This window comes from Theobroma cacao, chromosome 6, assembly GCF_053813885.1.
Source record: "Theobroma cacao isolate CCN51 chromosome 6, ASM5381388v1, whole genome shotgun sequence".
NCBI lineage: Eukaryota > Viridiplantae > Streptophyta > Magnoliopsida > Malvales > Malvaceae > Theobroma > Theobroma cacao.
This window is the reverse complement of record NC_142644.1, coordinates 25,555,401-25,568,463: the sequence shown is the minus strand read 5'-3', so window position 1 is coordinate 25,568,463 and position 13,063 is coordinate 25,555,401. Positions and strand designations below refer to the sequence as shown.

The 13,063-nt window shown below is 31.8% G+C and overlaps 1 protein-coding gene across 1 annotated transcript; it reads right to left on the bottom strand.

Annotated features, from left to right (window-relative positions):
- Positions 1–6,161: 6,161 nt before the first annotated feature.
- Positions 6,162–11,891, bottom strand: LOC18596220 (uncharacterized). Its single transcript, XM_018122677.2, has 5 exons — positions 11,671–11,891; positions 11,488–11,590; positions 9,247–9,332; positions 9,063–9,165; positions 6,162–8,506 (listed from the first exon to the last, which is right to left on the bottom strand). The coding sequence occupies exons 4-5, from the start codon at positions 9,073–9,075 to the stop codon at positions 6,405–6,407; spliced, it is 2,115 nt and encodes a 704-aa protein (XP_017978166.2). The 5' UTR covers positions 9,076–9,165; positions 9,247–9,332; positions 11,488–11,590; positions 11,671–11,891; the 3' UTR covers positions 6,162–6,404.
- Positions 11,892–13,063: the final 1,172 nt, after the last annotated feature.

Below are 13,063 nucleotides of genomic sequence, written 5' to 3'. Positions count from 1 at the left end.
GCATAATCTCCTTACTTAAAGTGCAGAATTCGAATCCCCTTCCTTCAATTATAGAAAAAAGCATTTTAGTAAAAAAACACTCATTGTTATCTCATATAATCACTTATCTTGATTGTCATTTTATCACAAGTTAAAGGTAATCTTTAACCTATATATATATAAAAGATAATCATATTTATTCATTATATTTTAAATTATCATTTTAAATACTCTTTATAAGTAACATTATTAAAATTTATCTAACTTGTAAATATAAAAGAATTTTAATTGTATAGAATGATTTTCATTAAAAAATATATTTATCTTAATTCTAATAGTATTAAATAATTTATAGATTAATATTTAAAATTTTAATTATATACACTACAACAAAATCGAGTTTTAACCACATTTCTTTAGGTAACATATTTTTTTATAGTGAAAGATTTAAAAGTACAACTATTTAAACTTTTAGTTTCACTTTTTTCACATTTAGTAACAATATTAAAAAGTACAGCTCTTGCTAGTATATACAATTTTTATTATTACATTTTATTCATAATACATCTAAAAATTTATATAATGAATTTAAATATACAAAAATGTTCTAAAAAGTATACAAAAGTGTTATTAAAAATATTTATAATAGCCCATTTTAAAAATGTATTGTCGTAAAGTCAAATTTGTGGTAGTGATATAATTATATTTTATTTAAAAGTAAATAACTTTACACTTTGAAAGATTTTCAAAAAAAAAACTTTACACTTTAAAAATATTTTTATGTTATACAATTATTATTTAAATAAATAAAAAATAAATATTTAAATGCAATATACATATGACGCCATGTTAAAGAGTTTAAAGTTACTATAAATTAATCTAGATGCCATGTTAATTTCTTCTAGGAACAAATGATTAGAATAGTACTAATAAACATTAATTGTAGTAAAGGAGGCATTCTTGATCTTCTCAGCCTCAAGATGAAAAGACAATCACTTCTTGCTGATTGAAAGTTATGCGTGCAACGTTGTTAAATGGATTAACGATCCAATGAGTGAATCGTGAAGGTTGAGATATTGGATGATTAGACATTCATTGAAAAAGGCAAATCAAGAAACCGACACATTGGCTAAAACTACCATCCATCTTCAGAGTGAGATTTTAATAGTGTTCTAATTCCCTCTTCAATCTTGGTTAGGTGGTGGTGAGGTTCGATTGTGTCTAATCTTTGATTTGAGTCAGGTTAGGGCTTATATGGTGAATGAGTCTTGTTTCGTTGGATTTGTGTTTTTGTTTAAGTTATGTAATGATCCTTCCCTTGTTTCTAGTGGATTGGGAGAGCAGGTCTTGTTTGATGCAAGGATGTACAGACAAGTTCTTGAGTGTCTACAACCTCCAGGGGATTTTTTGTTTAGGAGGGGTGATTGCAATGGTTGTTAGTGTATTTTCAAAATTAAAGGTTATAATACAAAATGAAAAGCTATCTTAACTTGAAAGTTATATCACATTAAATGACATAGTTTGACTATTGGATTATAGGTAGGTTTTCATGTGAATGGTTATATCTTTTGATAAAATGATATCAAAAGGTTATGAGATAAATTGAAAAAACACCATAGTTCAAAAATTTAAATACAAAAAGTTATTGTTTCAAATTATAACTCAAAGATTATGTTTTATGAAAAGAATGGTTGTCTTTTTATAAGATGATTATTGAAACAATATTTTTATCCAAAGGCTGTTTCTTGCAAAATGTAAAGATATCTTTTAAACAAAATGGTCCTTAATGAAAGAGTTGTGTCCTTGAAGAAAAGACATTTGCAGGCTTATATAAAGGGCTTGTTGCTAACCATTTTGACAGGTCAAAATCAAAACAAAACAAGAGAAAGAAAAGTGTTGTGTTCTATTAACATAAACACTTAAGTTCCCATCAACTACAAAAGCGTTTAAATTCCTTATAATCTATTTGTTGTAGAAAGTAAGCTCTAAGGCCAAACAACTTTGCAAATCCTCAGGTATATCTAGCAGTCTACTATTATAAAGTGCAAGATGAAGTTAGACGTTAGCTTTATTATATCTCTAAAGCTATTCGCATTATTTCCTTTTACATACCGAGTGGTGAGGGTGAAATAAGTCTTAAAGATAACGTCTATTAAAAGACTCATCTTGAAATCAATTTTGTCGATTCCTTAAATTCCATTTAAACCTTAATTGTATATTTCTTGAATTCCATGTAAACTTCATTTGCACTAACGGTGGTTTTCTTTGATGTTTTTGGTTTTTGATCTTGGTTTGTATAGGGGTAAGGTTCCGCTTTGTTTCTTGGAGGAGGTTTTGGAAAAGTATATCAAGTAAATAGGACTGATATATGATCCAAAACTATCTATCATTTTGTTCTTTGCAATGGTGGAGGGGGTTTTTCCCCTTTTTATGAATGAATTTGATGCTTTTAAAAAAAACATTAATAAATAGCCCATAGCGTTATGGACTTTTCAAGGGGACAATATGTGATGAAGAAGGAGGCTAAAAGATTTTGATGCATGAATATAGAAGGGGATGGGATGAGGCTACTAACGTGTTCGCTTTCCAATTTTTTTTATCTCGAAGACTTGTTTAGCCCAAATTCTATTTGTGTTAATGCTTTTCACATGTTTTACCCTTTTTATTTACTTATTTATTTTGAGAACCATTTAATTGTCGTAATGTGCAGGTCTAAGAACCTGATTGCTAGAAAAAATTCAAGAGTCACCACCAATCTTTTTGTTTTTTTATTTACGTGCGATTGGTCACCCATTAAATTTATTCTATTCGATGGAGTTCTAAATTAATTTTAGGTTTATCTAAAGAATAATAAATTGATCTACGAATTTTTAGAGTTGGTTTCGGGAGTACGATTATGCATGGGGAAGAATTAGCACCCTTGTGACACCTGTTTCACGAACGGTACCATTTAATCATATATTATCTTAAACCATTGATTTTATTCTTATGTTTCCTTAATTATTGTTTATTTATTTTATCTTTTATTCTGTTAACAAATTAAAATATTTTATTTGATTTTACAGGTGTGACATGCACTTAATGCAATTATGAAATGCATCGCATAAAAGATCGAATAATACCAAACAAAAACTTTTTATTGAGGATACTTCCCGAATCCGTCCATTATCCTAGTGGGATCCGGGAATACTCTCTCACCTAGAGAAATACTCGAGAAACTCACATTTGCAAATTTACTAGGTAAATCTCATAATTAGGATAGTCGTTTGTTGGTAACAATAATATTTTCGTGAATGCCATCCCTAACACGAGCAAAAGCCTTTTATTAAAAACCTTCTCCGAGTCCTCCTATCATACTGGTAGGACTTGAAGCTATCTTTTCACCTAGAGAATTTTTTGAAGAAACTCACTTTCGCAAGCTTTATCGAAAAGTCTCATTATCAGGGCTTTGATTCGTGTACACAATACATCTATATGCCATGACATTCAACAATGCAATAATGATGTGTGGTATGCCCATAAATTTCAATATTTGTTTCTTCATTTTCCTACAACTCTTTTGTTATTTCTTTGAAATTTTTTTTTATTGTTCTTCTTTGTATGCCTATATATGTTATATTTATTATTTTTATTTAACTATATTTTAATTTCATTTTATTGTGAATTTTTTTTACATTTAAGTATTTATCTATTTTTGCTGTATGAATTTTCCTTTTTACCTAAATACTATTTCTTTTTAAACCAAAAATCTCATTTCATAATTATTATTTATGTATATATTTTATAAATCAATTTCTTCCCTATGTTTTATTAACCTAACCTATTTTCTTTTTAACTAACTATTTTTTATCTTTTCTCATAAATCTATTTTATATTTGCCTTTTTATATTTTAGTTGTATGGACTGTTGTGAATTTACATTTTTTTGAAAATTTTATTTTTACTATTTATTTATCATTACGAATATCATCATTTTTCATAGCCCTATATATTTAAAACAACACATTTCATTTATTTCTTCTTGTATTTATTATTTTCATTATTATATTATTTTTTTATATTTTTTTTGATTAGTAATTAAGTTAATAAGTTTTTCATTTATATAGAATTGCAAATATCATGATTCAAAATTAAAAACCTCCCATCATATTGATAGGGTCTTAATAAAAATCTCTAACCTAAGAAAATTCATTCGAAATTACAACTTCTCGCGTTTCAAATAGACATCCCATCGTCGGTATAATAATATAATTTTCGTTATCATTAATATTATAACATTTAAAAAAAAAACACCAAACTTAGATACTTTCCTAACTATACATACTTTATTAATATTTCTCTATCTTTTCATTTTTTGAATTCAAGTGTTTATCTATTTTTATATAAAATGTTCGCTTTTTATCCTCATCCATTTTTAACCCAAATATTCCATTCTATTGTTGCCATCATTATTTATTTATATATTTTTTACCCAATCTATTTCTTATAAGTAAATACTTTTTCTATTTTTAATTATTTTTTATCCTATTTTTACTAACTTACTTAACCTATTTTCCATGACCATATATTTTATTATTATTTTTACTTCTTTCCTAACCTATTCTCCTTATGACTGAATATATTATTTTTTTTATATTTTCTATATCTACTTGATATATTTTAATATTTCTATTATTTTTCTTATTATTATTATTATTTATTTTTCCATTTATTTTAACTGCTTGTCTTTGAGGTGTTATATAAAATTTTTTGTAATATTTTCTAGAATCATTTGAAGCTATCTAAATTAATTCCACGTAAACAGTATATTTTCAACCAATTACAATGGGTATACTTCAATATGCCCAAACCAAACAGATCCACAAATAAAAAGGAAGGGCTTTACCTTATTGGGCTAGGAATGCCCCAAGTTAACTGGCCTGTCGAGGGAAAGCCGAATCTGCTGCAGCAGGCCACGACCCTTACTCAAACTTCTCCCCTCTCAAAACACGTCGTTTAGGCCAAAGCCTATTCTCCCTTCACTCACCTAAACGACATCGTTTGGCACCTATCCCTATGTCTAAAAGCTTATTTTTCTCATTTTTCTCTCATTTTCCCTCCTCTGTTTCTCTCTCTATCGCCACTCTCTCTGCCTTCTCTCTAAACTCCTTTCTCTTTCAAACTCAAAACCTAACCCTAAGCCTTCAATCTCTTCTCTCCCTAATGGCGGCTTTGCTCTCCTTTCTCTCTAATCAAACAACCAACAAATCTCTAACCCATTCGAAACCCAGAAAACCTCCCCTCCATCGATTTCGATTTTTTTTTTTTTTTTGCTTTTGTCTCTTTCTATTGTGGTTAGCATATTATGCTGGTAGAGAATAGGGTTTTCTTTTTGTGATTTGTTGGCTAGTTCACCGGCTGCTAGAGTGAAAACTAGGATTTTTGGGTCCTGTTCTAAGGTTTTTAGTTGCTTGATTTTTCTGGCTGCTTTGTTTTTTTTTTCTTTCTTCGTTTTTACAGATTCGGTTCCTCTTTAGGGTGTTCTCTCAAATCTAGCCCCCTTAAGTTTTATTTTTCATCCCTCCCCTTGAACCAAAATTTTTAGTTTAGGGTTCTAATGGAACCCGATTGTTCAAATTTTTGGACAATCAGAAGCGTCCAAGTCAAAGGTGACCCCAAATCCGACTGCCCAAGGAGCATTCAATGCTCTGTGTAGATTGTTGACTATGGAGGCGAAGCATGCTTCCAGTTATTTATTTTATTTATTATTTATTATTTGGGAAAAAGAGCTATATATATATATAATTCTATTCAAGTGTTAAAATGTTAGGTAATTGGATCTCTGAAATACATATATTTAGTCAAAACCATTTTATATTTCTGACTTTTGAGAAAATATAAATTAAATAAAATTAATTATTTGTATGCAGATTTTCACTAATAAATTTTTATCATCTTTATTAGCTATTCATTTTTTTATAAGAATCATATATCATTTTACAAAAATTCAATTAAATTTTATTTTGTGTATTTAACATTTAAGAGTTTTTGATAAAATTTTAGTATACAATATCGATATCCAATTATAGAACAAAAATTAAAATGGTCGAACATTTTTAATTTTTTTTAATATTAAATTTTCATTTTATCACACAACACTTAGCTTGAAAGGTCTATTCAAGTTAATACTAATCAAAGAAGAACCATCTTAACGTTTTCATTATTTTGGTTCATATTTTTCAAATTGGATCTATGGTACTAAGTTCATGCAAAATAACCAAAAAGAAAATGCTAACTTATTTAGGTGTACATCCAAAGTTTGTTTATTTGAAACTGAAAAAGGACAAATAAAGAAAACGAAATGAAAATGCTGTAAAAAAGGAGGACTCGAAAACAAGCCGGATTTCATGAGGATGGAAATAGATGCTTATACATGCATCTAAGTATCTAAGCCAAGTAATAAGCCAATCGGTCAAGCCTATCCCAATACCAGCTAGGCTGGAAATCGACTTTCTGAAGTCTTTCAGGTAAGTCCACCAAATTGATTTTCCTAGTCAAACCAAGATGTGCCATGAGAAGGGCGACGTGGGTTAGCAATTCCTCACCTTGCTGAAGTTGCCTTGCGTGCTCTTTCCACGAGCATTGACTGGCAGCATAAGTCAACATGTCCAGCCACACTTCACCAATAAGCTCCCATTTCTCTTGGTGATCCCATTGAAAACTCGATACCCATTCTTGCAATTGAGATGCAATTTGGCATCCTTCAAAGAATGCTGACTTCCTCCGGCTTCCCATCTCGATGAAGAAGGATCGAGATTCGATGTCGATACCATACGATCCCCTAATAGCGTCCTTGATTTTTACATCTTTATGGAAAAATCTTTTTGCTTCAATGCAGGTATCATGGTGCCTTAAATTACCAATACCCTCAGGAAGCATTGCTGGACACAGAAAGAGGAGATACATCATGTAATCGGATAAGAGCTTACTGAGTTGGCAATATGGACCGAGGCTACCCACTCGATGTCTTTGATGATCATCATAGAAAACAAGATCTGTAGCAATATGCCATAAGAGGAGACTGTGGGTAAATTCTACATCAGTTACAATCCAACCAAAGTCATTCGTAATTCCTTTTTTTTTAAGCACATCGTAACCTCTGTTATCCAACAAATCTGACAGATTGTAGTAACCAAAACCCTCATACTGGTCTCGTTTTTCTTTGAGATGAGAGTAAATGATTATTTTCAAATCAGGATTCACATCCTTCCAGCTAGTATGAAAGTACTTTTCCAAATTGTCCTCCGGATCAAATATGTTGAAAACTGCAGCAAGCTTGATTTTCCTAGGCTGGAGGCAGTAACCTAGCAGGCTGTGCTGTGCCATTTTTTGTATACCTTTCTTCGCTTTAGTAAAAAAGACTAACTTAGAACCAGTGGCCTTAAGAAACCTGTTATTTTGACTTGTAAACCAGAGAATGCCGCGGTCTGAGCTAAGATGAAGAATGGCTGAATAGATTTCAATAAAGATAGCTCCAACCATTAACAAGTAGGATATGCCAATGTCAACTTTGGAGTAGCCATGCTTACCAACGATGATCAAGAAGGAAATTAGTGTGGAAACGGTCAATGACAAACAAACGCAGCGGAGAATCACACCACTTCGAGATATAACTATAGGAATCTTTGTGTAGAGCAAATCATACAAGAAACCAAGTTCAATCTCTACCATTTTGAAGGCCTCTTCTGCAGACACTTTGTTCTCCATCTTAAAAATGTAACTTAAATCACGGTAAATTCTGAGCTTAAGGTCAGAAAACAAGGGCCTGAACACCTGAAATAACAAAAAAGCTCGATAAAGATACCTGTATTTGTCCTTAATCTGTCTGTGATTTAAATATTCCTCAAGCTTCATGTCCCTTTTCGAAGGGCTCTGTAGAAGGTCAATTTCAAGCTCGAAACTTTTGGCAGCGGAAGCAGAAAACACAGACTTCCTAAACCGCATGTTACTGGCTAAGAACAAAGCCCTAACCCTCTCCCCATACTTGATAATTCCAACAATGAATATTGGAATGGCCATAAACGTGAGCACGGTTACGGTTAGGGTCCAAAACTTGACATAGACATAGAGAGCAACTCCAACCTGGAAGCATAGCCCGAAGAAATGTCTAGGCCACAGCTCATTGTCTGACAAGGAGTAAGCAGTGATGGTGTCAGGGCCACCAAGATGCAAGAGTAGGAATGGGGTCCAAAATATAACTAGTGGGCTGGTTATTTGTTCCCGTCTGCTCCTGAGGAGGGTACTCAGGGCAACCGTTGCTAACCAATCTGCAAATAGGTACATCGTCCAAACAAGGAATGAGACGAGTTTTAAATTTTTGCCGCTGAATTTTCGTCGATTCCCATATCTTATCAGTATGAGTTGAACAGTTAGGCTGAGTACAACCATTGCTCGGAGTTCCCATTTGAGCCAAAGGGATAGCATAACCTCTGACAAGGTTTTCAGAAATGCTGCATCCTTGATCTCTACAAAGAGCAGAGCGCTTGCAACTGCAAATTAAAACAAATGTTAAAGTTAAATGGATATCTTTTTAATGTGCTCAAGCACTCATGTTTTGGGCAGGGACACTATGTCTTTTTTGTAAAGTGGTAGGGTTAGTCTTGGGAAGGTCTGTTATGGTGTTTTTGGCCATCTACAGGGAACTTTGGAAACTTTTGTCAATTGTACAGGTCTTTTTGAGATGATTATGAGTTGTTATGCTCAAATATAGAGCACAACGATCAGAATCGACTTGTTTTTGTTCCCCCTGTGAATTATATATACAATGAATTTACATTTCAATTGATTATGGTAATTAACAAATAGAATTGACTAGAAATAATTGATTTCCAAGTGAGACATTTCGCTTAACCAGAGAGGATTATACAGGCTTACTGAGATATCATGACAGATGCAAAAAACATAAGACCACAAACAGTATTGTTGAAATGTTCAAGAAGCTTATTTAACCAAAAAAAAAAAATTCAAGGAACTCAATTACACGTGCAGCAAGAGTCAACGAATGCAGAGTCTTTGTCTGATATATGCAAATGCTGTCATACTTACTTGTAACTATCATCGCGCCGATGCTTAATGCACCAAAGATGTGGGAGATGCCTCTGATTTTCAACTCAAAAGCAGCTTGAACCCTTTGAGATCCCGCCTGAGACTGTTTGCGATGTGATTCAGTGATAATTCTGCATAAATGCGACTATATATAACTAAATACTTAAGCGAAAGAGGAAGCCACCTGATCTTGGTATAAATGATTGCTGGTGGCGAGATTTGGGTGGAAATCCGATGTTTGAGCTGTTGTCGACTTTCATTAATTTGTACCTTGATATAAATATTAAAAAAGAAGGGTAAGGCAATAAAAGATAGCTACAAAATTATGGTATTGAGGGAGGGGATGGATTCATAAGAGGGAATGCATTGCTTACTGAATTGGTTAGGGACTTTTTGGGCAGATATGCCAAGATGTCATAACCATGAATATGTTACACCAAATAGCTATATATATATATATATATATATAATGAAACTTTAATATGTTATACCAAAGTATGGGGATAACTTGTCAATTTTAAAAGCTAATGTACTCAAGGACTGCATAAGAATAATAGCTTGGATTGGCCGATGAGCAAAATGGATAGATGCAAAGAGCTTATACGTTTCCTAACGTCAAGGGCATGAAAAATTAGAAAAGTTTCAGACTTTCAAAGTTCTGGCTCTCATTTTCTCACTTAAAAGTAAGTAGCAAATAAATTATGGTTGATTCCTAATTTTGGCGAAGCAGAGAGGAAATGTAACAGACAGATTATTTTGCAGGCCAATCAAATCTTCTAGGGAGTCAATCTATTAGTATTTGTTGATTATTAAAATGTGATCTAAAGTAATTTCTGAAGTTGACAGCAACTAAATTCTTGTCTTGTACTTTGAGTTGATCTTCGTATTTAGTTATGGCTCTTTATACCATGTATCTTTGGAAGGCATTCCTTTTAGATTTCATTCCAATAATTAACCCATGGACACGTATATGTGGCAATGGAAAGGATTCCCAATTGAAGGTTGCAAGCAAACTTTTCTCCCTTTAGGCTCTTGTTTATGGTTTATCTAATATTCTAATCGTTTTTCCAGTCAAAATTGAGGCCATATGCAATTTGGCCGTGGCAAAATAAGCCTAGATGGGTTGTTATTTTTTCAAGGAAAAAAAAGTTAGGAGGGGCGGATGAATTTTCTGAAAGAAAAAAAAAATGACATTGACAAAGTATATATGTGTATTCGTTTGTAGACAATTGACATGCAGATATAAGTTAAAAATAAAAAAATAGGTATTTTGTACTAAAATAAATAGAAACAGATATTTAATGATTAAAACATGATTTTTCAATATCAAGCCATCAAATAAGTAATTTATTTAAAAAGATACTTTTGCATTCATATATTAAAAAATTATACGTTCTATTTGTTTATGCTTTAAAATTTAAAAATGAAATGTTACATATTTTTTAATCGACATTTAAAATTAAAAATACAGAAAAATAAACAATTGAGTGGTTTTAATTAATTAGTATAGCAATAATTACAAGGATAGTGTGTCTTAGCCTGGTTAACTTCTTTTAATTCTTCCAAGCTTATTAAAAATATAGACAAGATTGGATTCAATTCTTGGACTATATTTATGATTAAGGACACGTGAATTCATTACAATTATGCCTCCGCTTTGTAGAGCTTTTTCTCTACATAAAAGAAACCAAAGCTAGCAGTAATATTCTCTTCACTCGAGTGATTAACCATAAGTAGCCAGTTACTCATAATAGGAAACAAATGCCTATACCGAAAACATTTTAAGCAAAACAACTCTCATTGTTATCTCATATAGTCACTTTTTTATTTTTTTTAGAGGCAAAATGAATGTGATTATATTCACTGACAGAACAAGAAATGATAGTCTCTGTACAAGCTCAACACCGCAGTATGTCAAACATTCAAAAAATAGTCCTGCGGCATATCAACCACTTGAAAATGATTCAAGAGAGGTTGATTAAGTTGAAAACTAGCAAAATGAAACCCTGTACATATCTCCTAATTAAGTCAGACAACACTCCTATACATGATATTCACCAATGGACAATAGGACAAATTCAAGCAAGGTTTCAAAATCACGAAAGACTTCTACAAAACAGAAAATTCATCAATGGACACTAGGACAAAAAAATATTTATCTCAATTAATTATGGTAATTAACAAATAGAATTGACCAAAAATAATTGATTTCCAAGTGAGACATTTCGCTTAACTAGAGGGGATTATACAGGCTCACTGAGATACCATGATAGATGCAAAAAACATAAGACCATCAACAGTTTTGTTGAAATGTTCAAGAAGCTCATTTAGCCAAAAAAAAATTCAAGGAACTCAATTACACGTGCAGCAAGAGTCAACGAATGCAGAGTCTTTGTCTGATATATGCAAATGCTGTCATACTTACTTGTAACTATCATCACGCCGATGCTTAATGCACCAAAGATGTGGGAGATGCCTCTGATGCTCAACTCAAAAGCAGCTTGAACCCTTTGAGATCCTGCCTGAGACTGTTTGCGATGTGATTCAGTGCTAATTCTGCATAAAGCGACTATATATATCTAAATACTTAAGCGAAAGAGAAAGCCACCTGATCTTGGTATAGATGATTGCTGGTGTCGAGATTTGGGTGGAAATCCGATGTTTGAGCTGTTGTCAATTTTCATTAATTTGTAACTTGATATAAAAAAAATAAAAAAAAAGGTAACGCAATAAAGGATAGCTACAAAATTATGGTATTGAGCGAGGGGATGGATTCATAAGAGGGGAATGCATTGCTTACTGAATTGGTTAGAGACATTTTGGCCAGATATGCCAAGATGTCATAACCATGAATATGTTACACCAAATAGCTATATATATATATAAAGAAACTGTAATATGTTATACCAAAGTATGGGGATAACTTGTCAATTTTAAAAGCTAATGTACTCAAGGCCTGCATAAGAATAATAGCATGGATTGGCCGATAAGCAATGGATCGATGCAAAGACCTTATACGTTTACTAACGTAAGAAGCATTAAAAATTAGAAAAGTTTCAAACTTTCAATGTTCTGGGTCTCCTTTTCTCACTTAAAAGTAAATAGCACAGAAATTATGAATGATTCCTATTTTTGGTGCAATGGAGAGACTATTTTGCCGGCCAATCAAATCTTTAAGGGAGTCAATTTATTAGTATTAATTTGTTGATTATTAATATGTGCTCTAAAGTAATTTCAGAAGTTGACAGCAACTAAATTCTTTGTCTTGTACTTTGAGTTGATCTTTGTATCTAGTTACGGCCCTTTAGATTATATATCTTTGGAAGGCACTCCTTTTAGATTTTCCCTAGAATTAACCCATGGACACGTATACGTGGGAATGAAAAGATACCCAATTCAAAGTTGCAAGCAAACTTTTCTCCCTTTAGGCTCTATTTTATGGTTTTTCTAATATTGTATTGTTTTTCTCCCACTCCTATAGGGATGGATTGTTATTTTTCAGGAAAAATAATGCTACGAGGGGCGGATGAAATTTCTAAAGGAACAAAAATTACACTGACAATGTATATACGTGTGTGTTTGTTGACAATCGACATGCAAAGTGGATATATATAAGTTAAAAAAATAAAAAGTAGGTATTTTAATTTTGTACTAAAAAAATAGAAACAGATATTTATATTTATAGCTTTTGGGACCAGCTATAATAAGAATGAAACATTCAACTAGTGACCAAAAAGAATAAAAAGCTAGCTAGCTAAGTGTTACGTTGACATGCAAAGAGGTCTCAACCATAGGTAAATAGATAAGATTATAATTTTTTTGAATAGCCGATGTTCCTAGCAGTCCCTTTTTTTACTTTTTCAAAAATAAGATATACGTCCAAATATTTAATTAATTATAAATATATTTACTTTTCTAATAAAAAAATATAAACACATGAGAGTCTTAGAGCTTCATTACAGAGATGAATTGCATACTATATTCCTCAAGGATGCATTTAT